The sequence below is a fragment of the Fringilla coelebs genome (assembly GCF_963513975.1).
Source record: "Fringilla coelebs genome assembly, chromosome: 25".
In the NCBI taxonomy this organism is placed as follows: domain Eukaryota; kingdom Metazoa; phylum Chordata; class Aves; order Passeriformes; family Fringillidae; genus Fringilla; species Fringilla coelebs.
In genome coordinates, this window is record NC_140051.1 from 2424757 (window position 1) to 2452188 (window position 27432).

Sequence of the window (27432 nt, forward strand, 5' to 3'; positions counted from 1 at the left end):
TGGGCTCCGGGCACCGCTGTCCCTTCGCGATGTCGGGACGGACACGCGGGAGCGTCGGGACCCATCTCCAGCAGCCCCCGCGGGCTTTCCTTTGGAATTCCGAGGCTCTGGAGCGGCCGTAGCCGGTGCAGCTCCCCGGCCTCCAGCAGTGGGTGCTGGCGGAGCGCGGCTGCGCCCGGCCGGCTTCGGGATGTGGGGATGCCGGGATGCCGGGATGTGGGGATGTCGGGATGCTGGGATGTCGGGATGTCGGGATGCCGGGATGTCGGGATGCCGGGATGTCGGGATGCCGGGATGACGGGATGTCGGGACAGGGATGCCGGGATGTCGGGATGCCGGGATGCCGGGATGTCGGGACAGGGACGCTCGTGGTCCAGCCGGTCCCTGCAGGATCGCAGGATGTCTCCAGCCCTGCCGGAAGAGGACGTCGGGGATTTTTGTAGCGTCTCCCCGCACTTTGTGCTTCCAGGGCCCGTCCCGAGGCCGTGTCCCATAAATCGGGTGCTGCCTGCAGAGCTCATCTCCCTCCAGGAGACACCTGGAGCAGCGGGAGAGGGAGAGCACGGTGCCTGCAGCGAGGAGGGGAGGGGATAGGTCATTGATGACCGCACGGGAAAAAAAAGAACAGAGTGTTTGATGGTGTCTGGGAGTGATTTTAGCAGGGATCAGAGTAAAACCAATCCTGCCTTGCCTGATCATCTCATTTCAACAGCAGAAAGAAGTGGTGATGCTGTGATCCATCCCTTAATTTTCATAAGGGGGTTGTGTTCTCTCCTGCACATCACCAAAGCTCAGGGCACCCAAGGGGATGGGCTTAGGGAGAAAACCACCTAAATATTCCATTTTTTTCCTCCGTTGTTTCATTGAGCACAAAATAACAGCCAGAAAAATTCATTCCCAGCCGTGTCTGGGGCCAGGAGAGGGCACTGGTGCCCTGCCCGTGGCCGGGACAGCATCCCTGCCCAGAGGATGCCCGGGATTCCTGTCCGGCTGGAGATGCCACCGGCAGAGCCGCCCTCCCGGTGGGCTCTGGAGAACGGGAAAAGCGCCAAGAAGAGCAGGGAGAGATGAGAAACTCCTGGTTGGTGAACAAAAGGTGCTCTGATGTGGGGGAAGGAGAGCTCCCGTGGTCGCCAGCCTTTCAAGCTGGCTGGGAGCCACCAGCAAATAAATTCCTGTTTGACGCAGTGAAGACACCCGATCACGTCAGGCTTCAGGATGGGGAAAACCCAGAGCAAAACACACGAAACGAGGGCGGCAGCTGCCCAGGAAAGCCCCAGGGCTCAGTGGCTGGAGGGGTGGCAGGAGTCCAGGAGCTCCAGGGAGCTGCCCGTGCCAAGCACCCGGTGCCACCTCGCTGCTTCCTGGAGGCTGAAATCTCCCCTGCCCTGGAAAGAAATGTCGGGGTGAGCCGGGAACCCCCAGCTTCCCCGCAGTTTTTCCTCGTTAGGGTTTGGCTGGGCTCCCCTCCCTGTCCCGGGGATGTCCTCGCTGCCCAAGCCGCGGGCGGCTGCGGCCCCACCGCTCCGGCCCGGGCTGCGGGTGAGGCTGGAGATCCTGCCCGCCCACCCATCCCTTCGGAGAAACCTGTCTTTCCAGGGAGGGAGAGCGGCATGTGGGAAAGCCGAGAGCCCTGGAACGTGAATTACCCAGCGAGAGATGAATGTGCGATAGCTCGTACCTGGCAGCTACTAATTGAGCGTTAACGCTTTCAGCGGGGCTGCGAGCGCCGCTGGAGCTCGGCCCTGTCACACGGCTGTCCCCAGGGCGGCCGGGGTCACCGGGGTGGCACATGGCAGGGACACGGAGCAGCTGCCTGGCTCCGTCGGGGGGCTCGGTCCCTGTCACAGCTCCGGCTCTGGCCTCTGGCTCTTTCTGCAGAAGAAGCCAACGTCAGGGGATTTTTTTCTTGCCTGGCTTCCCGGGAAGTATTTACTTTAATTCCCACAGTATTTACTGCAGCTTGAAGCAGCAGGGATGAGGAGGAAGAGGCTGGCTGCCACTTCTCTCCTCTCCTTAGGGGACAGAGATGGAGCACATCAGGAGAGCAGGGTCTCTATGTGCCAGCCTTTATCTTTATTATTTATTATTTAACCCTTCTCTTCATCTCCAGCCAACACAGGGGGTTTTGATGCTTTTCACTTTCCTTTTTCGTGCTCAGCATTGAGGTCCAGCCCAGCCTGAGAGGATTGCCAGAGTGACCCTGGGGGCTGGGGCTGTTCAGCTTGTGAAGGAGCTGGGGCTGCTCAGCCTGGAGAAGAGGAGGCTCAGAGGGGCCCTTGTTGCTCTCCACACCTTCCTGAAGGGAGGATGCAGCCAGCTGGGGTCGGTCTCTCTGACAGAACCAGAGGACACAGCCTGCAGCTACAGCAGGGGAGGTACAGGTTGGACATTAGGAAAAAAAAATCACTGAAAGAATAATAAAGCACTGAATGCTCTTCCCAGGGAGGTGGTGGAATCACCATCTCTGGAGGTGTTCAAACAAAGCCTGGACATGGCACTGGGTGCTATGGTCTGGTTGAGGTGTGAGGGCACAGGTTGGACTCGATGATCTCAGAGGTCTCTTCCAAGCTCATCATTCTGTGATCCTGTGAAATTTCTGCCCCTTCACTCGCACACCTGCCCTGGGGGCGCTGCCCACCCGCAGGTGCTCAGGGAGGCTCCAGCCCAGCCTGAGAGGACCCAAACCTCAGTTCCTTCACTCGCACACCTGCCCCGGGGGCAATACCCACCCGGAGGAGCTCAAAGGGAGCGCGGCAGGGCTCTGGGGCAGGTGCTGCGGGTGCTGCCCGAGCGCGGCCGAGGGCGGGCGGAGCGGAGCGCCGCTCTTTCCTTCCTGCCCTCCTTCCCACCCCACCCCGCAGCCTGGCAGCGCTGCAGGGACTCATCCATTCCCGAGTTACTAATATGCAAATGGCAGCGTTTGCATGGGCCTGACGCCAGGCTGCTGGGTGTCAGGGCACCCGAGGGAGCCGGAGGTGGGGCGAGGCGTGGCAGCGCCGCATGCTCACCTGGCCCTGCATGGCAACAGGCAATGGAGCTCTAGGTCCCTTGGGCTGCGGACCCACGGCCGCTTCGAGAGGCAGCGGGTGGCAGAGGAGGGAGGGCAAACTGGCAGCCCCTGGCAACCTGGGGCTGACGGCAGGAGGCTGGGCACACCGCGGATTTCCCCCCGCCGGCAGGATGGTGAACCTGGAGTCCGTGCACGCAGGTAAAGGGCACGGAGCGCAGCGCGGAGCAGCCGGGGCCGTGGGCTCGGGCAGGAAATGGGCTTGATCTCATTCCCGTGACCTTTCCTCGCTCTTTTCCCTTCTCTTTTCTCCCGTCGGGGCGCCTGGTGGAGTGCCCACATTCCTGCCGGGGGATGGATGCTGCCCGGATCCGTTTAGGGGGCTGCCAAGCCGTGCCCACAACGTGGGAGCAGCGCTGGCGCTGCCAGCCCCGGCGGGGTCAGGGGCAGCGCACAGGGCTCTCGGGTGCCTGGAAAATCAGAGTTTAGCGCCTGACCTGCCCGTCCTGTCGCTGGGATGGAGCTGGGAGGAGGGAGAAGGGATAAACCCGCGGAGGGATGCGGCAAGGCTGGAGGGAGGTGTGCGAGAGAGAGATGGGACACGGGCTGAAAGGAGAAAAGTTCGTGACAAAGAGGGAGAAATGAATGAGGAGGGAGCTGAGGGAGGCTGGGTTGGGTCAGGAATGAATGAGCAGCGACACTCAGGAGCTGCTTGCGGGGTCTGATCCAGAGGGGATCTCACATCCCCTCTGAGCAGCCCCTGCCCTGCAGCGAGCTGGGAACCGGAGCACTCCCTGCCCGACCCCCGGAGCTGTGCTGAGCCCCGGCTCAGCCTGCAGAGCTCCATCCCGGGGCAGGAGCACATCCCTGGGGGTGATGCTGGAACTGGAGCAGCCAGACCCCGAGAGCCCCGTCCTGCCTGGCAGGCAGTGCCGTTTTGGGGTACAGGAGCCCCGTTAGTGACTTCTGTCCTGGGCTTTGAGCAGCACAAAACTCTGCTGGAGGGGAGGAGAGGATGCATCCATCACTCTGTGCTGGGCTCATTCCCTGGGGTACCCCTGTGGGTGTCCTGCTCCTCGGGGGACACCTGGGGGCTGGCAGCCCCTCCCTGAGCCCTGCCTGCCCCTGGGCTGGCAGACAGGCCTGCAGGGCAGGGCCAGCAGTGCCACCACCCCAGCCAGGCTCAGTGGTGGGACAGAGGTGGCCAAAGCCTCTCCTGCACGGCCGTGCCCCAACCTCTGCAGGGCTCTGGGATGCCTCTGTGGCCGGCCTGAGTGGGCTGGGGAGCCCTGGCCACGAGGAGAGGCTGCCAAGGAGGGAGGCTCGTGGTCTTGTGAGCCTGACTGGTTGGAGCACCTGCTCTGGGTGTGCTTGTGTTGGTGTCTTGGGGAGATGTGTCCCCTCCAGGCTCCAACCCATCCATCCATCCATCCATCCATCCATCCATCCATCCATCCATCCATCCATCCCTCCATCCATCCCTCCAGCCATCCCCTGGGCTCGTGGGTGACTCTTTCCACGCAGGGACATTCCCCAGCTGGATCCTCTGTCAGAGCTGGTGGCATCACCCCAGGCTGGGTTTGGAGCTGGGGCTGTGCTCCCTCTGCCCTGATCCCCCCTCCATGCTGGCAGGAAGGCTGGAGCTTTCAGGAGTCCTTTGGAGCCCAGCACAGTGGCAGGGTTTTTTTTTTCCACCCCTCCACAAAAGCAGCTCAGTTTTGGGGTCCCTGAGCAGCTCCTCTGTAACAAGCTGCTTGCAGAGCTGAGCTCAGCTTTAACCCCAGTTTTTATCTTAGAGTTTTTCTCCAACTTTAACGATTTTAGGAGAAGACTCAGCCCTCAGGGGGGCTGCCCATGCTCCTCTCTGCTGAGACACTTCCCTGCTGGCTGCCACCACCCCCTCCCGGGGCATTTTGGATATTTCCCCTCCCTGCAGCCTGCAGAGGGGCTCAGGCACCCAAAGCCGCGGGTGATGCCCCCAGGCAAGCCCGGCTCCCCCTCCTCCAGGATCAGATTCCCCTTTCACAGCCATCACACCTCCTCCCAGCCCCGACAGCCACGGGCAGCCAGGGCTTGGGAAAGGCTTTATTTGCTGACAGCGTTTGTTTCGGCACAAATAGAGATGCAGATATATCCTGCACAAGTGTCTGCACGGGCAGAGCTCCTTTGGTCTGGCTGAACCACCCAGCCTGCCCCTGCCCCGGCTCTGTTTGGGAGCTGGGGCAGAGCAGCACATTTTTAATATGGCCCAGGCCACACTGGCGGCTCCTAATAGGGCTGTGGTTTAGAGTTAGGCTGTCCTAAGCTGGGTTATTTTTCCCAGAGAGGTTTTATTTTATTTTTTATTTTTTTTTTCTCCAAGCCTGATTATGCTGTGTGTATTGCTAAGCTGGCAAAGCTGTGTGGAAGGAGCTGGGCTGCCAGGCTGCCCTGGCTGAAGGTGGTTTTTGGGATGGAGCAGGGGTCAAAGCTGGGTTTGCATCGCTCTGGTTGTAGTGGAAGGGGTTTGGGTGTCCATCAAAAGGTGTTGGCTGCAATTAGGTTAGAAAATAATTGCTCTGTGTGTCTGCCCCTTGTTCCCCAGGATCCCTTGGAGGGTGCTGCAGCTGCCCTGTCATCCACAGGGACACAAAATCTGATTACAAAATCCTAAATACAGATACAGAATACAAAATCTGTCCTAAACCTTAAACCTCTCAGATCAGCAGGCAGAGCTTTCCTTTTCCTCCTGCTTACTTTTCCCTTTTTAATTTTCTTTTTCCCAGCAAGAAATTCAAGCTGTAATAACTTGTGCCCATTTCTAGGGGGTTTTGGAATCTTGCTGAAAATAAAATTCAAGCTATTCAAACTGTAATAACTTGTGCACATTTATAGGGGGTTTTTGAATCCCACTGAAAATAAAATTCCTGTGCATGGGAATCCCAGGGCATCTCATTATCTCCCAACTGCAGGAGGAGGGGATTTACCTGGTGGATAACATGTGATATGCAATCAAGTTGCAGCAGCAATTCCTCCTTCCCTCCCCACCCATCCCAGTTTTTAATGGCAGGGGGGTGTGGGGGTCACTCCTGCAGGAGGGACAGAGCTTTTCATGCTCTGCTTGTCTGTCTGTCCTTCCTCAGCTCCTTCTCAACTGCTCCAGCTCTCTCTCTCTTGGGAATTAGATATTTGCTTTCCCTAATTTTATTTTCTTTTAACAAGCTTTCAAGCTTTCTCACCAAAGGAAGCACCCAAATTTCTGCAGGCTTTTAGATTTTTTTTCTTCCTCTATTTTATGCCTCTTTTTTTTTTTTTTTTTAATACTTTTTGGCAGCCAGCAAAACTTTGTGCTTTGTAGATTGCCTAAGTTAGGGTCCCTTGGCAGTGGTACAAGACAAGAAGATGTTTATAGCTGATGGTAATTACTCTTCCTGCAGTAGAAATGCTTAGAAGCCCCACTAAACGTTCATGTCTTAATTGCAGAGGGTTTATTTGAAGGGGGAAAAAAAAAAAAATCCCACAACTCTTTTCTCCCTCCTTTTCCCCCCCTCACTCCTTAATATAATTTAAGGAAAGGAAGTTTCTGAAGTATGTGAAAGTTTCTGTGCTCTGGTATAAAATCCTGATTTTTTTTTTTTTTCTCCTACCTTTATTCATTTGCTGGAGAAAGTTACAGACTTTCAACTTGATCAAAGCTTTGAAATCGTGGCCAAAAAAGCAGATTATCTGCTGTTTGCACACGAGGGCAACTTTGAATATGGGAGAAGAAAACCTGCACACACACACACACACACACACAAAGCCCTGCCTGTTTTGGTGGGAGCAAAAGAGGGAAATTGGGATAAAAATCCAACGGGGCTGGGAATAACAAAAGGTGGATCTGGGGAAGAGGAAAAGGGTTTGCATGGTGCTTTTAGGTGGCTTCCACCTGCCTCCCCTACCCCGGCAAAACCACAGCAAACACCGGCCCCGCTTCCCCGCTGTTGTTATTTCCCGATGCAAATGGGAAGAGTCCGTGGCCGGGATTGGCTGCAGGAAGCAGATGCAAATCGCACAAATAATAAAAAATTATCTCCTTTTTTAGCTTTTTTTTCACAACGAGTCTGGAAACAGTTAAAATTCCCGTGGAAAAGGAGAAGCTGGGGGGGTGTCCATGTGAATTGGAGTAGAGATCCCCCCTTCTCCCACCTCGGTGTCCTTGGCCTCTGTTGAGGTGTTAAGGGAGGGGGGGATGAGCAGCCCGGTGCGAAGTTGACCATTCCCACCTTTTCTTGCAGCTGTCCCCGAAGGAGAAAGTGGCCCCGGGTGTGGTGGCAGTCATCACTTCAAGGGTAAATGACAAATTTCTTGGCCTGGGAGAGGATGGAGGGAAATGCAGGGGACAGCTCTTAGTGGCAAGGCAGATCTTGGGTGGGTTTTGAGGGTTGTGGACACCTCTAAGTGACAAAATAAAGTGCAGATGGAGGCAGTGGGGAAAACAAGTTGGGTTTGAGCTGTCTTGAAGGCCAAGGGAAGGATTTGGGAGAAAGCTGCAGGGATCCCCATCTCGGCAGGTGTGGGAGGTGCTGCCCCAGCCAGGGCACCACAGCAGGTTTGGGAAGCCTGACCAGGGCTGGGGAGCTCCCAGTGCTGAATCCACCCCTTTATCCCGTGGGTGAGGAGGGATGAGAGGGGTGAAAACCCCTCAGCAAACTGGGGAGGGGGCACAGGAGTGAGGGGGGCTGCAAAGAGCAACAGGAGGGAAAGTGCATCCTCAGAGCTGATGAATATTCTAGTGCCTGGATGTTGAGGAATCAGAAATTTGAAAGTCTGATGGTTTATTATAATTACACACATTCATTTGTGCTGTTTAGTGGAAGCCACATGTGCCTGTTGCCTGGGACTGTGACCTGTTATTAAAATCAGTTGTGCCTCCTTTTCCAGAGATCAAGATGAGCGGGGATGCTGCAGATTCCACAGACACCCGACACGAGCCTGACCAGGTGGAGCCAGGTAAGAAGGGTCTGGGGTGGCAGGGCCAGGAGAGGGAGGGGAAACAAAAGAAAAAGAAAAAAAAAAAAAGGGGGAATGTGGGTGCTGGAAGTTTCTCCCCCGTGCTTTTTCTGGGCTCCTGTTGCTGCTCTTGCAGCCTGGCAGTTGATCAGGAATGTGCTCAGGGCTAGGATTGCGTTGGTATCTTGATCAGCCCTGCAAGATCCCTCCTGTGTGACAGCAGCAAATCCCAGGGTGCCTCCCCCGTGTCCCCAGCAGGTCTGGCATGGAAATTCACTCACAGAGTGTCTCCTCAATGTCCCCCACTCCCAGGGTGCCCCCGTAATGTCCCCAGCGGGTCTGACATGGAAATTCACTCACAGAGTGTCACCCCAGTGTCCCCAGCTCACAGGGTGTCCCCCTAATGTCCCCAGTGGGTCTGACATGGAAATTCAATCACAGAATGTCTCCCCAATGTCCCCAGCTCACAGGGTGTCCCCCTAATGTCCCCAGCAGGTCTGGCATGGAAATTCAATCACAGAATGTCTCCCCAATGTCCCCAGCTCACAGGGTGTCCCCCTAATGTCCCCAGCAGGTCTGGCATGGAAATTCAATCACAGAGTGTCTCCTCAATGTCCCCAGCTCACAGGGTGTCCCCCTAATGTCCCCAGCAGGTCTGGCATGGAAATTCAATCACAGAGTGTCACCCCAATGTCCCCAGCTCACAGGGTGTCCCCCTAATGTCCCCAGCAGGTCTGGCATGGAAATTCACTCACAGAGTGTCACCCCAGTGTCCCCAGCTCACAGGGTGTCCCCCTAATGTCCCCAGTGGGTCTGACATGGAAATTCAATCACAGAATGTCTCCCCAATGTCCCCAGCTCACAGGGTGTCCCCCTAATGTCCCCAGTGGGTCTGACATGGAAATTCACTCACAGAGTGTCACCCCAACGTCCACGGTGGGTTTGAGGTGGAAATTGGCTCACAGGGTGACTCCCCCACGTCCCCAGTGGGTTTGAGTTTGAAATTTGCTGACAGAGTGCCTCCGCAATGTCCACGGTGGGTTTCAGGTGGAAATTTGCTCACAGGGTGCTTCTCCAATGTCCCAAGCAGGTCTGAGTTTGAAATTTGCTCACAGAGTGTCTCCCCAATGTCCCCAGTTCCCAGGGTGCCCCCCTAATGTCCCCAGCAGGTCTGAGTTTGAAATCCACTCACAGAGTGCCTCCTCAATGTCCACAGTGGGTGTCAGGTCAAAATTTGCTCACAGGGTGCCTCTCCAATGTCCCCAGTGGGTCTGAGTTTGAAATTTGCTCACAGAGTGACTCCTCAATGTCCCCAGCTCACAGAGTGCCCCCCTAATGTCCCCAACGTGTTTGAATTATAAATTTGCTCACAGGGTGCCTCCCCCATGTCCCTAGTGGGTCTGAGTTTGAAATTCACTCCCAGAGTGCCTCCCCAATGTCCATAGTGGGTCTGACATAGAAATTCACTCTCAGGGTGCCTGCCCCCTGTCCCCAGCGGGTCTGAGTTTGGGATTTGCTCTCAGAGTGCTTCCCCAATGTCCCCACTGGGTCTGAGTTTGGGATTCACTCCCAGGGTGTCTCCCCAACGTCCCCACTGGGTCTGAGTTTGGGATTTGCTCTCAGGGTGTCTCCCCAATGTCCCCAGCAGTTCTGAGTTTTAGATTCACTCTTAGGGTGCCTGTCCCCTGTCCCCTGTGGGTCTGACGCTGAAATTCGCTGCCACAGCAGGGATGGCTTTGGAACAGCCCTGGCACACTCAGCTCTGCCTGCACAGGGCTGTGCCAGGAGTTTTCCCCAAGGAAAAACAGCCCCTTGTTGGGCTCTGTGTGTGTGTGGAAGGGACAGGGGGGACTTTGGGAATGACCAAATGCAGCAGGCACATGGGTGTGATTGGGTTTGTCACCTCAGCCCGATGCTGAGCAGGCTCCAGCTCCTGATGGAACCCCCAAATTCCTTGGATCTGGAAAACTGAGGGAAATCCTTTGGGATCCTTTGGAGGTGCCAGTGATGCTGTGAGCACTGATTTCTGCCAGGTTTGCCCGCCACCAGGTGTAACAGGCACCCGAAAAATCAGGTTTGTGCTTTGGGGCTGCCTGCAGCGAGATTGGGGTGGCTGAGATTTGTAAATGACATTTACAGGGCCCTGTAATTTCCCAAAGGGCCACGGTCACATCCCTCTGCAGGCAAATGAGCAACACTGAGAAATCATTTCAGCACCCACTAGGTGCAGCAAATTAAGATTATTAAAAGCTGTGCTGTGTAAGCTTGGAAATCAACACCTTTGGAAGGAAAAACCGGTGGAGAAAAAGGAGAGGAGTGAAATATTCAGTGGGTGATGAAGAGCCCTAAGCCTGGGCCAGGGGGATGTGGGAGAGCAGGGGAAAACTTTGCATGGGATGATTTTCCTCTCATCAAATTTGAGATTTTGGGTGAGCAAGAGAGCTGCAGGTTTTAAAGGGACCAACCCCAGCCCGTGGTTAGGAATCCTCTGTGCTCTTGGCTGTTATTTGACAAAATCTAAACCAGAGATCAAATCTGGTTCTGTTCCCATCCATCAGCTCTGCCTGACTTTGGCCAGCTCAGCTCCTGCTCAGGGCTCTCAAATCACCCCAAATTCGGGGCTTTGGGATAAACAAACACCAAACACATTCCCAAACACCCCAAGCTCCTCCAAAAACCCCTGAGAGCTGTTCCAGGGCCTTAAATCAGGAGCTGGAACCCCCTGGAATATTTGATGCTCATTGATGGGTGCCAGGGTTAATCAAGATGAAGGAAAATGGGGATTTAATTCTGTTATTAAAGGCAGTGGGAATCAGAAGCGTTAAACCAGAAGCTGGCAGCACATTTGGTTGGATAAAATTCGGATTTTTTTTACTTGAAGCATCCCAGACAGCCATTAGCAAGAGCTGCAGCGCCTCTTTCTAGTGGTAATTGAGAAAAGAAAGCAGAACAGTGAAGTCAATTTGTTTGAAAACAACAAAAAATACTCGCAGCAGCTCGGAGCCTTCAAATCAAGCAGGGAAATCAGGACGAGTAAATCTCCTTCATTTGCAAAGAGCGGCACAAAGAACCTGTTTAAATCGCTGCTTTTGCCCAGGCTGTCCCGGTGATTTTTGATTTTTTTTTTTTTTAATTTTTTTCTGAGGCTATCCTGGGGTTTTTTTTATTTTTTGATTTTTTTCTTTCTGAGGCTATCCTGGTGATTTTTTGATTTTTTTCTGAGACTGTCCCAGTGATTTTTTTATTTTTTATTTTTTTCTGAGGTTGACCCAATGATTTTTTCATTTTTTTCTGAGTCTGTCCCCATGATTTTTTGGATATTTTTTGATTTTTTTCTGAGACTGTCCCAGTGATCTTTTCATTTTTTTTTTTTTTTAATGTTTTTCTGAGGCTGTCCCGGTGAGGATTTTTTAATTTTTAAATTTTTTTCTGAGGCTGTCCTGATGATCTTTTGATATTTTTAAAATTTTTTTTGCTGAGGCTGTCCCGTAATCTTTTGATATTTTTTTGATTTTTTTTTCTGATGCTGTCCTGGTGATCTTTTGATATTTTTTTGATTTTTTTCTGAGGCTGTCCTGATGATTTTTTGATTTTTAAATTTTTTTTTGCTGAGACTGTCCCAGTAATCTTTTGATATTTTTTTGATTTTTTTCTGATGCTATCCTGGTGATTTTTTGATTTTTAAAATTTTTTTCTGAGCCTGTCCCGGTGAGGATTTTTTAATTATTTTATTTTTTTCTGAGGCTATCCTGATGATCTTTTAATTTTTAAATTTTCTTCTGAGGCTGTCTCGGTGATTTTTTTTATTTTTATTTTTTTTTCTGAGGCTGTCCCGGTGAGGATTTTTTAATTATTTTATTTTTATCTGAGGCTATCCTGATGATATTTTGATTTTTAATTTTTTTCCTGAGGCTGTCCTGATGATATTTTGATATTTAATTTTTTTCTGAGGCTGTCCTGATGATATTTTGATTTTTAATTTTTTTTCTGAGGCTGTCCTGATGATATTTTGATATTTAATTTTTTTTCTGAGGCTGTCCCGGTGAGGATGCTGATCTGTTTTAGGGTGTCCCCAGCAGCAGGCACAGCCCCTACCGAGCTGCCACCCTTGGGGACACCCCTTGGGACCCTCAGGGGTGGCAGCATCCATCCCTCACCTGTGCAAGGTGCAGCTCAGGTGTTTCCCCAGCCCTTCCCCGCGCTGTTTTCTGTTTATAAACAACAAAGCTCTCTTTGTGCTCCGCTTCCCGGGAAGTTTTTGTGCTCCTTTACATCGGCAGAGGAATATTTACTAATAATGTTGTGTTTGGCTTCTCTGCTTCATGTGGGAAAAGGCTCCTCGTGGTTGTTGATGACTCATTAATTAATTTTCCCGTTTCCTGCAGAATTAAGGCAATCCACTCAGCTCCCCCCAAAAAAGGGAGAGCTCTCTTAGCAAAATTAAAATTACACCCAGAAATCCTCCTAGGTGCAGCTAGCCAAAGGTTTTTTCATCACCAAAAGAAGTTGGGGGGGAAAAAAAAATAAATAAAAAAGAAATGAAAACTTGAAAAATCAAAAAGAAAAATTAAGGAATTAAGTACCAAAACGCTTTTGGAAACCAAGACTTTGATCTCAACCTGATGCCTAAAGATCTGATGGGAAGTGGCAGCAGCAGAGGAATAATCTCGTCCTTTCATATCCCCGCCAATTCCAGGCTTAGAAGGGAAAAAAAAAAAGAAAAAAGGGTAATTTGGGGCATTGTGATACTTTGAAAGTGTTTGAAAGAATTGGGGGGGGTTTTCTTTTTGGAGAAAATTGTTCAAATCGTTCGCCTTGCAGAGGAGGTTTGGAGAGCTCAGTGTTCTTTTTTTTTATTATTTTATTTCATTCTTCTTCATCCACACCAATTCCACAGAAAGTATTTCAAGGCTTTTAAAAAAAAGATATTTTCCAGAAACTTGTGGTGTTTTGATCCCAAATCGACCGGTTACAGTGAAATTTTGCCATTTTACAAACTATTATTTAAAAAATACAATTTCTAAGGGTTCTCACTGCCTGAATATTAACCCTCCCTTAACTTCTGCTGCTGTATAATTTTGCCATTTTACATTATTTAAAAATATAATTTCTAAGGGTTCTCACTGCCCAGCCCTGTGAATATTAATCCTCTTTTTACTTCAGCTCTGAATTTTTTTAATCATTAATCATTTAAAATCATTTAAAATCATTTAATCAGAGGATTACCCCTCTGCTTTTAGGATCCTTTTCCCCTTTCCCTGCCCCATTCCAACCCTTGGCAGCAGGGCTGTTTCAGAGCTTTTAAAAAAAGACATTTTCCAGAAATTTGTTGGTTTTTTGGTCCCAAATCTACTGGCTACAGTAAAATTTTGCCATTTTTTCAAGCTATTATTTAAAAATATAATTTCTAAGGGTTCTCACTGCCCAGCCCTGTGAATATTAATTTACTTTACCTCTGAATTTTTTCAATTGTGTGCATGAGGGGGAACAGGCACCAGCTGCCCCCACAAGGTTTGGTTTCCCTTCCCCACCACCCCAGGGATGAGGGGCAGGCTGAGCAGGGATCACCCCTCTGCTTTTAGGCTCCTTTTAGGCTCCTTTTCCCCTTTCCCTGCCCCATTCCAACCCTTGGCAGTGGGGCTGTTTCGGGGTTTTTTAAAAAAAGACATTTTCCATAAATTTGTTGGTTTTTTGATCCCAAACTTACCGGTTACAGTGAAATGATGCCATTTTACAAACTAATATTTAAAATATGATTTCTAAGGGTTCTCACTGCCTGAATATTAACCCTCCCTTAACTGCTCAGCTCTGAATTTTTTCAATTGTGTGCAAGGGGGAACAGGCACCAGTTGCCCCCACAAGGGTTGGTTTCCCTTCCCCACCACCCCAGGGATGAGGGGCAGGCTGAGCAGGGATCACCCCTCTGCTTTTAGGATCCTTTTCCCCTTTCCCTGCCCCATTCCAACCCTTGGCAGCGGGGCTGTTTCAGAGCTTTTAAAAAAAAGACATTTTCCAGAAATTTGGGATTTTTTTGGTCCCAAATCTACCAGCTACAGTGAAATGATGCCATTTTACAAACTAATATTTAAAATATGATTTCTAAGGGTTCTCACTGCCCAGCCCTGTGAATATTAATTTACTTTACCTCTGAATTTTTTCAATTGTGTGCACGAGGGGGAACAGGCACCAGCTGTCCCCACAAGGGTTGGTTTCCCTTCCCCACCACCCCAGGGATGAGGGGCAGGCTGAGCAGGGATCACCCCTCTCCTTTTAGGCTCCTTTTCCCCTTTCCCTGCCCCACTCCAACCCTTGGCAGCGGGGCTGAGCCTCCATGGGGGGTAACGAAGAGCAGCGAGTTTTCTGCTTGGCTGGGAGCTCTTTTCATCTTTTTTCCAACTGATGAAAGCCATGCCAGCCAGCTCCACGCTGATTTTTTTTTTGATGGGAACTGTGGGGGCTTGGCAGTGCCGAGTGTCGCCCCTGGTCCTGCAGCCCCGGGGCAGAGATCTCCCCCTTCTTGTGGTTTATCTAAGCCCTGATATCTGATGCAACAGAACGCTGAGGTGGGACTTGCCCCTGTCTGTCTGTTTGTTTGTGTCAGACACTTGTTCCCCGGTTATCTCCTCCATCAAAACAGGTTACACCAAGCAGAGCTACTTCCCTTTGATTTCATCTGTTGAGGCTATGGGGGGGAAGCCAAAGCTTTTACAAAAAGGGCGATAGGGAAGCGCTTCAAACGCAACCACGGGGAAGGGAATAGCTGCAGGCAGCCCCAGCATCTTCCCTCCCCACCCTGTAACCCCAGGAGCTGAGCTCTGCCAGCAGGGCAGGCTGTGCTGGGCACCCCAGATCTGGGGGGATGTGGGGTGCCCTGTGGGATGCGTTTTGGGGGGCTCCTGGGGTGCCTTGGGAAGGCTGGGCTAGAGCAGAGGCTGGAGGAGCTAAAGAATAAAGCAGGGATTTATTAAAAGGATCTTCTCCATGGATGCACCTTGGGCAGCACCAGAGCCCAGCCAGGGCTGCACCCAAGGTGAACCCAAATGGTCCCAGAATGAACCCAGGATGAACCAAAATGGTCACAGAATGAACCCAAGACGAACCAAAGTGGTCCCAAGATGAACCAAAATGGTCCCAAAATGAGCCCAAGACGAACCAAAATGGTTCCAAAATGAACCCAAGATGAACCAAAATGGTCACAGAATGAACCCAAGATGAGCCAAAATGGTCCCAAATGAGCCCAAGGTGAACCAAAATGGCCCCAAAATGAATCCAAAATGAACCCAAATGGTCCCAGAATGAGCCGAAGGTGAACCAAAATGGTCCCAAGATGAACCCAAATGGCCCCAAAATGAGCCCAAGATGACCCAAAATGGACCCAAAATGAGCCCAAGATGAACCCAAATGGCCCCAAAATGAGCCCAAGATGACCCAAATGGCCCCAAAATGCCCGGCCGGGCACGGGGTCTCTCCCTGGGATCAGCTCTGCTCCATTTGCACCTTGCAGTTCATTGTCCCATCCCAGCTTTAACCCCTGCAGTCCCACCCTGCTTGTTTTTCTCTCTCCAGCCCACGGGGTTTGTGCTCCTGGCCTGAGATTTGGCTCATTTGTCCTTGGTGCCCAGCTGGAGCAGGAATTGTTTTGTCTCCCTGCTCTGTGCACAGAGCTCAGCATCCCCTGGTGTGAGCCCAGATCCACAGACTAAAGCAGCACAGAATGTGAAAAATAGGAATGCCAAAGCGTGAGGCATCACCTGGGATGGGGGGATTGGCTGTGCCAAGGGAAATTTGAGTTGGATTATAGGAAGAAGTTTTTTACAGAAAGGTGATAAAGTTCTGGAATGTTCTGCCCGGGGAGGTGGTGCAGTCCCCATCCCTGGGTGTGTTTAACAAAGCCTGGATGTGGCACTGGGTGCCAGGGTTTGGTTGAGGTGTTGGGGCTGGCTTGGACTCGGTGATTTTAAAGGTCTCTTCCAACCTGGGGATTCTGGGAATTCTGTGATTCTGGGAATTCTGTGATTCTGGGAATTCAGTGATTCTGGGAATTTTGTGATTCTGTGGCTGAGCCTGGGAGCTGCAGGGGAAGGGGATGGGGACAGAAGGGTGCTGGGTGGGTTGCTGGGGCTCTTGGTGGCCATGGCAGCTTGGGTAACTCTTCTGAGTGCTTTAGGATCACAGAATGTCCTGAGCTGGGAGGGAACCACAGGATCATCCAGCGCAGCTCCTGGCCCTGCCCAGACACCCCAAAATCCCTGGAGCACTGTCCACACCCTCCTGGAGCTCTGGCAGCCTCGGGGCTGTGCCCATTCCCTGGGCAGCCTGGGCAGTGCCAGCACCCTCTGGGGGAAGAACCTTTCCTGATCTCCATCCCAAATCCCCCTGGCACAGCTCCAGCCGTGCCCTGGGTCACAGGGAGCAGAGGTTGGAGCTGCCCCTCAGAGAGCTGAGTTCTGCCCTCAGCCTGCCCTGCAGAGAGCCCTCATTGCAGTATCCTGGTGGGAATATGAGAGACCCTTCCCTGTACACCTCCAGAAAATCAAGCACTGTGGTGTGTCTGCCCCTCAGTGTCCCCTCTGGGGGGAGCCTGCTGCGCCAGCCATCCCTGGGTGCCATTCTTCATCCTCACCTTCATCCCAAGGCAAGGTGTCAGCATGAGCCGCCTTCCCCTGCTGCCACAGGACACCCTGGGTCCCCTGGCAGTGGGGACAGGGCGAGGGCAGCTCTGGAACCGGACACCAGAGCTCCCAGCCCAGCCAAATCCCCTCCCAGTGCCGGCACATTTGGCATTAAATCCGTGCTGGGCAGATGGAAAATCAAAGGCTTTGCCTCAGTCTGCCCTGCCACAACCTGAGCTGAGCCCTGAGCTGCCAGGTGAGAGCCCAGCTCCCTCCTCACACCTCTGGGCAGGCTGTGAGCTGCTGCAGGTGCTGGGCCCTGGCCTCTGCTGGGCTCTGGGCAGGAGGATGCTGGTGGCATTGCCATGAGGCACAGCCTCTCTGGAAGGGCAGGGGTCCTTCCAAGGATGGATATTTCCAAAGGATGGCTCCTTCCAAGGATGGATATTATCAAAGGAGGGCTCCTTCCAGAGGGTGGATCCTTCCAAGGATGGATATTTCCAGAGGATGAATCCTCCCAAAGGATGGATCCTTCTAAAGGATGGATCCTTCTAAAGGATGGATCCTTCCAAGGATGGCTCCTTACAAAGGATGGCTCCTTCCAGAGGATGGATCCTCCCAAAGGATGGCTCCTTCCAAGGATGGATATTTCCAAAGGATGGCTCCTCCCAAATGATGGATCCTTCCAAGGATGGCTCCTTACAAAGGATGGATATTTCCAAAGGAGGGATCCTCCCAAAGGATGGATCCTTCCAAGGATGGATCCTTCCAAGGATGGATCCTCCCAGAGGATGGATCCTTCTAAAGGATGGATCCTTCCAAGGGTGGCTGCTTCCAAGGATGGATCCTCCCCAAGGATGGATCCTTCCAGAGGATGGATCCTCCCCAAGGATGGATCCTCCCCAAGGATGGATCCTCCCAAAGGATGTATCCTCCCAAAGGATGGATCCTTCCAAGGATGGATCCTTCCAAAGGATGGCTGATTTCAGAGGATGGATCCTTCCAAGGATGGCTCCTTCCAAAGGATGGATCCTTCCAGAGGACAGACCCTTCCAAAGGGGGGGTCATGCTGGGATAAGGTTTTGGGGGCTCCAGCCTCTGTGTCAGCCCCTCGCTCAGGTGAGAGGATCCAGCCCAGGTGAGGGATGGCAGACTGCAATGCTCAGCCCGTGCCGTTTCCCAGCTTGGTTGTTTTTTGTTTTTTTTTTCTGGGAGTTTTTTCCCTCCTGCCTTTTGTAGTTCCCTCCTCAGCTCGGGCTGGAAGCAGCTTGCCAGGCCAAAGTCTTTTGAGGAAACTTGGCCTCTCCCGGCCCCACGCCGAGCTCGGTCCTGGGCTACGCCTTTGCTCCCCAAGGCTGGCTCTCCCTCGTGAAACTTTCCTCAAAGCCTGCAGGATTTCTCTGCTCTCTTCCCCCTGCAGCCATGCACAGCCCCAGGACAAGTCCCTGGCAAATGAAAGCTGCAGCAGTTGGGCTGCAAACAGCTGGTTGCTATGGCAACCGGGGCTGCTCGGGATTTGCATAAGGCTGATGATTTTCATAGCACAGCCACATTTAAGGCAAGCAGGAGAAATTTCCATATTCCCAGCTCCAAGTCAGTTGGGGCGTGGGGGAGGCCAGGAGGGGGATATTTGAAATTCAAATGAGGGTGATTAGGGTTTGAGGTTGGGTTATTTTATTTTTTTTTCTTAAACATCCCATTATGGAAGAGGATAAAAAAGGATGGGGAGGGGAAAGGGGAACAAAAGGCTGGTTTGACTTGAATTAGAGGGGCAAAGGAAGAGCTGGTCTGATCTGCCTCTTGCCTCTGGTCTAGGAGAAGAGACTTGCCCTCTCCCAGCACCTGCAGGTGAAATGTTTTCCGTGGGAACAACTGCTGCCCTCGGGTTTCCTTCTGGAAGGTGCCCAGGTCTCCCACACTGGCTGTCCTGCTCTCCCCTCGCCTGCCCCACACAAAGGGGCTGCCCAGGCACTGGGGGCTGCTCCGAGGCGCTGCTGACAAAGGGAAGGCATTTCTATAACCCAGGGCTCTGCAGCCAAATGAAGCACTTGAGTGTTGAGTGAAAGCTTCCCCTGGAGTCTGGAGCTGCCTGAGTCAGCACAAGATTCACTTTTGCTCACCAGCCCCGGCTCTCCCAGGGAGATGCTCTGATGGTTTGGGGGTTTCGTGTTTTTGGAGCAGAGAGTTCGGATTGAAACTGCAGCCCTAGCTCAGAAACTCCCCGTCCTGCTCACACTTTAAAAAGCACTTTTGGGTGCCTTGGGAGCATCAAGCATCCCAGCAGGGCATGTGGGAATCCAGGGAATCGCCTGGTGCCTGCTCAGCTGCAGCTCATGCTACCCCCAATGCTGGTGGGAGCAGCTGGAGGGAATCAGGGGTGGCCAATCCATGGGGAAAAGGGGATTTAAGGGAGGTCCCAGAGCTCAGGGCTTCCTGCTGGCTCTGGGGAAGTCGCTGGTGTGGCTGCTGGGAAGGGCAGCGTGAAGGCACTGCCTTGGTTTTGCCTGAATTTCCAAAATCAGGGGAAATCCTGAGGAGTATTTCATGATGAATACCTTGTATTCCTTCAGTGCAGGTGAGCATTGGGCTTCATTTACAGCTTGTGGGACAAGTACTGCTTCTAGTCACAGTAATTGCCACCCTTCTCTACCAGCACTTGGGCAATCTTTAACTTCACACCTTGTTTGAGGTGAGAGATTTGAACCAGTGAATTTATCAGACATGTCCCTTAAAATGCCCCCTGCACCCGGCCTGCCCTGCCAACCTCCCGTGGCATTGTGCTCCCTCAGGTGGGGTGCTAAAATCTCCAGGATAGGTGAGATTAATCTTAATTTTAGATATTCGATCCTCTGAGGCTGCAGCCTGACCTGCTCACCCCAGGCTGGGAACAGGGATCTGCAGAGGGTGATTCATCCCTGTGCCATCTATCTCTGGGGCCAGAGGAATTGCCCTCTGGAAGCTCCTGCTTCCTCTGCAGGGCTGCAAAGGGAGCCTGCAGCAATTGGCTCCCAGTGAGGCACCTGAGAGTTTCAGCATCTCAGCCCAGGCTGAACGCCCTGCCTGGCCCTGCTCCCCCAGCTAGTCCCCATTTCCCTCCCAGATATCCCTGCAGGAATTCCCAACACTGATGCAGGCTGGGATCATCTCCTCATCCCCCTGTCCCTGCAAGGATCACCCCTCTGTCCCTCCAGGGATTATCCCCCTGTCCCTGTAGGGATCACCCCCTCACCCCCCTTGTTCCTGCAGGGATCACCCCCTTGTCCCTCTGTCCCTCCAGGGATTATCCCCCTGTCCCTGCAGGGATCACCCCCTTGTCCCTCTGTCCCTCCAGGGATTATCCCCCTGTCCCTGGAGGGATCACCCCCTTGTCCCCCTGTCCCTCCAGGGATCACCTCCTTATCCCTCTGTCCCTCCAGGGATCATCCCTCTGTCCCTGGAGGGATCACCTCCTTACCCCCTTGTCCCTGCAGGGATCACCCCCTTGTCCCTCTGTCCCTGCAGGGATCACCCCCTCATCCCCCTGTCCCTCCAGGGATCACCTCCCCATCCCTCCATTCCTGCAGGGATCACCCCCTCATCCCCCTGTCCCTGCAGGGATCCCCCCCTCGTCCCCCTGCCCCTGCAGAGCCCGGGCTGAGCTCAGAGCGCAGCTGGGAGGAGGGACGAGCCCTGCTGGTGCCACTCCCTGCAGGTGACACCTGCCCGTGTGAAGATGAAGGCCACCCTGATTTTCCTTTCCCCCATGAGGATGCTTTCATCCTGCAGGGCTGGACTGGCTCTGCAGCTCCCCGTGGATCCCTCTGCCTGGGTTTTCCAGGGAATGGCAGCGGGTGGGGGGAACTGCCCGGAACTGCTGCGCTGCTCCCATCCCCAGAGAAACCTCCCCAGGCAAACTCGCACCAGATCTGATGCCAGGGCTATGCAAAACAGCTGCCAGGTGAACCAAGGAGAGCAGCACAACCCTGGGCTGCTGGCTTGGGGAGCCAGCCCAGCTTATCTCTGCTTTTCCAAGCACCCAGAGCAGCAGGGTGAAGCCCTGGTGACGGGAGAGCTGCTGGGAATTGCAGGGGCTCCAAGCTGCCTTTCCCCACTGAGATCCCAGGGATTCCCCAGCCTCGTGGAATTTCAGCAAGGGGAGCTCTGATCTAGCAGATTCTGGAGGTTCTGGATGCCATCGCGTCTGGCTCGTGCAGCAAAAAAATCAAGTTGTTGGCTGGGCTGAAGCTCCATTAAAATGAGTGGAGTTCTGGCAGTTTGCAGCAGCAGAGAGAATCTGCTGCCACTTACACTTTTCTTTCTTTTTATCTCCTGGAGCTAGAAAAGATTAAATCTTAAGTGCAGATTGTTTGAACAGCTCATTCCTTTAAGGAGAGAAATGACTGCTGCAGTGTGAGTCCTGCTGTTGACAGAAACTGGGAGGAAACTGAGGCTATTTTTATAAAGCATTTGTAGGAAAGTTACAGTTCAACTGAAAAGAGGAGAGTTGTTATCCCTATCACACCCAAACCTTGGCTGGCAGCTGCAATCACTTGACTCTTACATTTACTGAAACAGAAGCAAAAAAAAAAAAAAGGGGGCAGATTTGTTTGCAAATAAATCTGTGCCCAAACACTGGTCGGTCCTGCAGAGATTTGTGTATCCAGCTCCCATTTACATAACCACTGGCAGCAGAAATCACCCCTCCCAGTTTTAAATCTCTCCCTCTTGGACATCTCAGGCTGAGCTGGTTGCCCCTGGGTCCCTTTGGAGTCAGCCAGGAGGAGCTGTCATCTCCAGAGGCCACTGGTGCCAGGAGGATGGGTGGCTCAGAGATGGCCCCTGGAGGTGCCTCTTGCTCCTTGTGTCTGCCCTGGCAGCTCCCTCAGGCTCAGACACCCCAGAGAGTGCCAGGCTCGGGAGTATTTGCTCAGCTGGCACAGAATTCACAGAATTCCTGGCCTGGGTGCTCTCAAATCCCCCCCACGTGTTGATCTGCAGGGACTTGGAGGATGCTGTGGCTTTGTAGGAAAAAAGAAAAGGTCTGAGTGTGTGCTGTGGAGGGAGGGAAAAGGAGGAGATGGGCAGGCTGTGCTGGAGGATGTGGGGCTGTGCTGGAGGATGTGGGGCTGTTCAGGGAAAGGCAGAGCCTTCAGTTCCAGGCACAGCCTTCAACAATTCCAGACTCTTGATCACAGCCTGGGCTGGACTGGCAGGGAAAGGTCTGGGAATGTGCTGCAGAGGGAAGGGGAGCCTTGGGGCTGCCTCTGCAGCTTGAGAGCTGTGTGTGCTGGAGGATGTGGGGCTGTGCTGGAGGATGTGGGGCTGTGCAGGGAGGGAAAGCTGTGCTGGAGGATGTGGGGCTGTGCAGGGAAAGGCTCTGCTGGAGGATGTGGGGCTGTGCTGGAGGATGTGGGGCTGTGCAGGGAAAGGCTGTGCTGGAGGATGTGGGACTGTGCAGGGCAGGCTGTGCTGGAGGATGTGAGGCCGTGCAGGGAAGCTCCATTCCAGCTGCACCTCTCAGGTTCCAAGTTTTGGGGTGAATGCTGGTGACTCAGCCGTCGTCACTGGGACCAGGGAATCCCCTGCAGCTCTTTGAATCTTGCCTCATCACCACTGAACGTGAGTGAAACTCCTGTCTCCAAGAAACCAGGAGATTACCTTTTCCTTCCTGTTCTATTTTAGCAGCTGGGAACTTTTATTTCCTCCTTTCCCTCCTGGCTTTGCTTCCCTTCAGCTGCTGCCTCCAGATGGAATCAAACACCCCCCCACACACCCCGTGGGGGTTTCAAAGGTAGAAACTGCAGGCCTTGAAGATGCTCCCGCGGTCCTGCTCAGGTGTGTGGATGCTGATTGTGATCACCCATTAAGGCTATCAGCATTCCCATCTCTGGATGTGCCCTCCTTGGCTTTTGGGGCTGGAACGCAATGAATGAACCCCATTCCTGGGGAGGGAGCAGCTGGAGGGAGCTGGACAGGGAGCAGAGGGGGTTGGAGCGAGGGAATTGCACGGGGAAAAGAGATAAAGGGCTGGGACTGGGGAGGGGAAAAGCTGGGAGACAGCAGGAAGAGCTGGGCAGAAACACAGCCAGGCTGGGGGAGAGGGCTCAGAGCTGGATGGGGTGTGGATGGTGAGCAGATTTCAAATTGAGGGCTGGGGTGCAGGGGGTTGAGGAGATGGAGAAGATTTTAGCATTGGGGAGGCACCTCAGAGCTGCTTGGGGTGCAGAGGATGAGGAGATGGAGATTTCAAACTTGGGGGGAAGCTCAGAGCTGGTTGAGGTGCAGAGGGTGAGGAGATGGAGATCTCAAATTGAGGGGGAAGCTCAGAGCTGGATGGGGTGTGGATGGTGAGCAGATTTCAAACTGAGGTTTGGGGTGCAGAGGGTGAGGAGATGGAGATTTCAAACTTGGGGGGAAGCTCAGAGCTGGTTGAGGTGCAGATGGTGAGGGGATGGAGATTTCAAATTGAAGGGGAAGCTCAGAGCTGGATGGGGTGTGGATGGTGAGCAGATTTCAAACAGGGTTGGGGTGCAGATGATGAGGAGATGGAGATCTCAAATTGAGGGGGGAGCTCAGAGCTGGTTGGGGTGTGGATGGTGAGCAGATTTCAAATTGAGGGTTGGAATGCAAAGGGTGAGGAGATGGAGATATCAAACTTGGGGGAGAAGCTCAGAGCTGGCTGGGGTGTGGATGGTGAGGACATTTCAGACTGGGGGGAAGCTCAGAGCTGGCTGGGGTGTGGATAGTGAGGACATTTCAGACTGGGGGGAAGCTCAGAGCTGGCTGGGGTGTGGATAGTGAGGACATTTCAGACTGGGGGGAAGCTCAGAGCTGCTGGAGGTGCAGAGGGTGGCAGATGTCAAATTGAGGGGGCAGCAGCTCGTTCTGCCGTGGCCCCGCTCGATAGCGCAGTCCCACAGCTCTGTTTCCACAGTCAGTGCTTTTTAAATGTCCCAGATTAAATCTCCAGGGCTGTCTCTAGACAGCAGAGAGCAGCCACGAAGCTCTGTTATCCCTGACTCTCCAGTGTTTTGCCATCCGTGGATAATTGTACCGAGCACACTCCCCCTCAGGATCCACGCTGATTCACCTGGGAATGCTCTGTGCATGGAAAAATATGTGCTGGGAAAGGAGAAAGTCTCGTTCAGCTGAGGAAAATCCATGGGAGAGCTGGATTTGCCCTCCTGCCTGCTCTTTGCAGGAGCCCTGAACTGCTGGAAAATGTGTCGGAGCTTGATCAGATCCCAGGGCTCTGTTTGGTGGGGAACGTTATCCTGGAGAAAACAGCAGGAGCAGGAGGCCTGGGGGCTGCTGCCAGTGGGATGTGAAGGGTTCCAGGCTCTGGATCACAAGCTGGGCTGGCAGGGAAAGGCCTGGGGAATGTGCTGCACAGGGCAGGGGTGTCTTGGGGCTGCCTCTGCAGCTCGAGAGCTTCGTGGAATCCCTTAAAGCACTCGGATCCGTGGAGAGCACAACCTTTGCTCTGTGATGTTCTTGATGAATTTGGCAGGTGTGATGGGGAGGGGGGGGATGTTTATCATCAAAGGGGAATGAGTGAGGGCCTGTGCGGTACCTTCAGGCTGAAACCTGTCTGATTTTTCCCCCTGTGCCTGCCAATCTCTTTTGGAATCAAGGAGACGCCTCTCGAGCACAACCCCACGGCACCCTGTGTTCCTCCAGGTACCCACAATTACCCAGGGCCACGAGAGCTCCTGGAGGTCCTGGGGGAGCAGCCCTGGCCACCTCTCTGCTGGCCTTGCCCACAGCTAGCCCTGGGCTGCCCTGCACGTTTGTGATGTCCTCCAGCTCACCTCCGCTGGAATCTCCCTCGTGCTTCCCCCCACCCTTGGCCAGGTGTCTCCCAGGCAGGAACACTTTCATTATCCCTCAGCAAAAGGCTGGCACCACCTAAACGCTGCAGAAGCCTTCATCCTTCCATTTCTGCACCCTCCTCCTCCTCTCCCTGCTCTCCCTGGGCTGATTTTTTGGTTGTGTGTGTCCCAAGTTCTGGAAAGCTCCCACCAGTGCTGACTGCCATCCACACTGAGATGTTTTTCTCTTTGTTTCCTTGTAGGGAATGAACAGAATGGGCTGGACTTTAACAGGCAGGTAAGATGCTCCCTGGCTTCCCAGGTATTCTCCTCCTTTCTGGAATGGCTGGTTTTTATTTGCTCATCACGCTGCAAAGAGATAAAAACTGTTAGGTCAGAAGCTGCCATTAAACAGGGCACAGAATTTCTCCCCAGCTCCCCTTGTGGGATACAGTGACAGATTGCACCTCTGCTTTCCCTCTCCCTGATTCAGAGAAGTTCAGCTAATTACAGAGTTCCTTTAAATGGCCGTTTGCTCGAGGGGTTTTCTGGCTTTTACAATTGTTTAGATCATCATTTAGAAACAAAAAGCACCTCGGTGATGGTGGCAAGGGTACAAATGCCTCCCCAAAGCCCCAGTGCTGGGACCCTGGCACTGGCAGCCCCCTGGTGGGCAGGGACAAAGGCAAGGGGCTGCCTCAGGAGAGTCAGCCAGCACCAAAAATGAGCTGCTTTGAGGTCCTGGAGTGCACAGATCAAATTCCTGTCTGCAAGGCAGCAGATAAAACATGGGGCAAGCAAGCCCCAACTGCAGAAAGAGCAGCTGAGGGGCCGTGTCCCTGCTGTGGGTGCTGCTCTCCCCCTGCTCAGTCCAGCTGAAAGCCTTCCTGAGTGCCTGCAGACCTTCCCTGGCTCTGGAAGTCCCTGAGTGTCACATCAGGAGGTGGCAGCCCTCTAGAGCCCCTGAGCTCTGCAGGCAGGGTGGGCAGGCACAGGGTGCCCAGATTTGGCTGCCCCTGCATCCCTGGCAGAGCCAAGGCCAGGCTGGACAATGGGGCTGGCAGCACCTGGGACAGGGGAAGGTGTCCCTGGCAGGGCAGGGCTGGGATGGGAAGGGCTTTAAGAAGAGAAGGAGCTTTAAGGCTCCAAACCATCCTGAGATTTCAGGAGAATGCTCTCTGAAAGGCATTTGGAGATTTCAGGAGAATGCTCTCTGAAAGGCATCCTGAGATTTCAGGAGAATGCTCTCTGAAAAGCATTCAGAAATTTCAGGAAAAAGCTCTCTGAAAGGCATCCTGAGATTTCAGGAGAATGCTCTCTGAAAGGCATCCTGAGATTTCAGGAGAATGCTCTCTGAAAGGCATCCTGAGATTTCAGGAGAAGGCTCTCTGAAAGGCATCCTGAGATTTGAGGAGAATGCTCTCTGAAAGGCATCCTGAGATTTCAGGAGAATGCTCTCTGAGCCCAGAGCTGGTGCCTCCTGTGGCCAGCAGAGCTGGTCTGAGCCCTGGCGAGGCCAAGAGGAGCCTGGAGAGCCAAGCCCTGCCCGGCTGCAGGGAGCTGGGATGCACAAGGGGCTGTGATGCACAGCCACCCACGCTCTCCCCACGTGCATCCCCCAAACCCCAAGGGCTCCAAGCCTTCCCAAAGGCTCCCTGTGAGCAGCACTGGGCAGCTGCACCTTCTGCACGTGGCTGTTTGTGCCTCGGTGGCTGCGCAGTGACAAACGTCAGCCGCAGCGCTGTTTGTTTGTTTGCTTTGGCTGCTGCAGCTCTGGGTGGGTCTCCCTTTCCTATCAAAGGTGTCTTGACATGCTCAGCCATCTTCCAGGAGTTTGGAATCCCCAGCTGCAAACAAAAAGCCCTGTGTCTCCAGCCCAGAGCACGGAGGAGGATCCAAGCTGCTCACCAGGGCTGATAAAAGGGAATTTTGGGGAGATGGGAGTGAGCAGGAGGTCCTTGTGCCGGGGCAGCACCACAGAGGAGCTGGATCAGGAGCTGGGCTGATGGAGGAGGGGATGGAGCAGGGCTGAGTTCCACCCTCTGCTGCTCTGACCCACCACGCTCTGTGCTCCTCTGCTGGGGAAGTTGTGGGGGCAGCCAGGTCTGCAGGCAGTAGCAATATCCTCCTCCTCCTGAAAAGAAATTGTGGGTTTATGTTTGGTTTTGGTTTCTTTTTTTTGTTTCTTTTTTCCTTTTTTCTCCCCCCCCCCCCCAGCATTTCCACTTTTATTTTCCTCCTTCCACCAAAACGGCACCACAAAATCCAAGGAGTTTATTCCAGCTTGTCTGTGTAACTGAGCAGCCAGCTTAGCTGGGCATTTAGCAAGGCTTAAAAAAGCAAAAAACTCGGAATGAGCTGGTTTAATTGTTTTATTTTCTTTCTAATCTGCTCTGATTGCCCAGAGCCCACCACGGGGGTTTGCAGGGATGCCAGGGATGGGATGCAGCAGCCCCTGAGTGGACACAGGCCTGTGCAAGGCTCTTTGTCTCCCTCTCTTGGCCCTCCCAAGGCCATGGGGAGAGCGATTTAAAATCGTTATTATTTAAAATAATAATTGCTATTTGAAAGTATTGTTATTTAAAATAATAATTATTATTTTAAATTATTCTCTTAAACGAGCAGGAGCCCGAATGCACACGGGCTCCACACTCACGTTTAGGGTTGACCTCAGCTCTTGGTGAATTCATCCTCAATTCAGCAAATAGATTTCAAATGACGAGAAAAAAGGAAGAGAGGAGAGCTGGAAATATCAAAGTGTTTTCATGTAAAATCAGGTGCTGTGCTCTTTCATTAGGGGTGGAGGTTGGTGGGTTTTTTAATTTGGTTTGGGGTTTGAGGTTGGTTTTGGATGTCTTTTCTCTTTTTTTTTTTTTTTTCGTTAGCTTGCAATTCAAGTTTTCAAACCGAAGCCAGGGCAGGATGGTTTGAAACCCAACTCCAAACCGACTGCAGGAGCTCTCTTTGCCTTTATTTGGAGTGCTGGGCTCTAATCACTTTGAAGATCATAAATCTCACATCGTTTAAGCCTCTCCCCCAGCCTTTGTAG

At 52.9% G+C, this 27432-nt stretch overlaps 1 protein-coding gene across 1 annotated transcript in view; it reads left to right on the forward strand.

The window, feature by feature from the left end:
- Positions 1-3003: 3003 nt before the first annotated feature.
- POU2F3 (POU class 2 homeobox 3) overlaps positions 3004-27432 on the forward strand; it is a gene marked incomplete at its 5' end in the record, with an annotated part of 50622 nt that continues 26193 nt past the window's right edge. Inside the window, 4 exons of the mRNA XM_084221489.1 lie at positions 3004-3211; positions 7267-7320; positions 7913-7981; positions 24647-24681. Coding sequence (XP_084077615.1) covers positions 3004-3211; positions 7267-7320; positions 7913-7981; positions 24647-24681 — 366 coding nt within the window. The remainder of the gene's footprint in view (positions 3212-7266; positions 7321-7912; positions 7982-24646; positions 24682-27432) is intronic.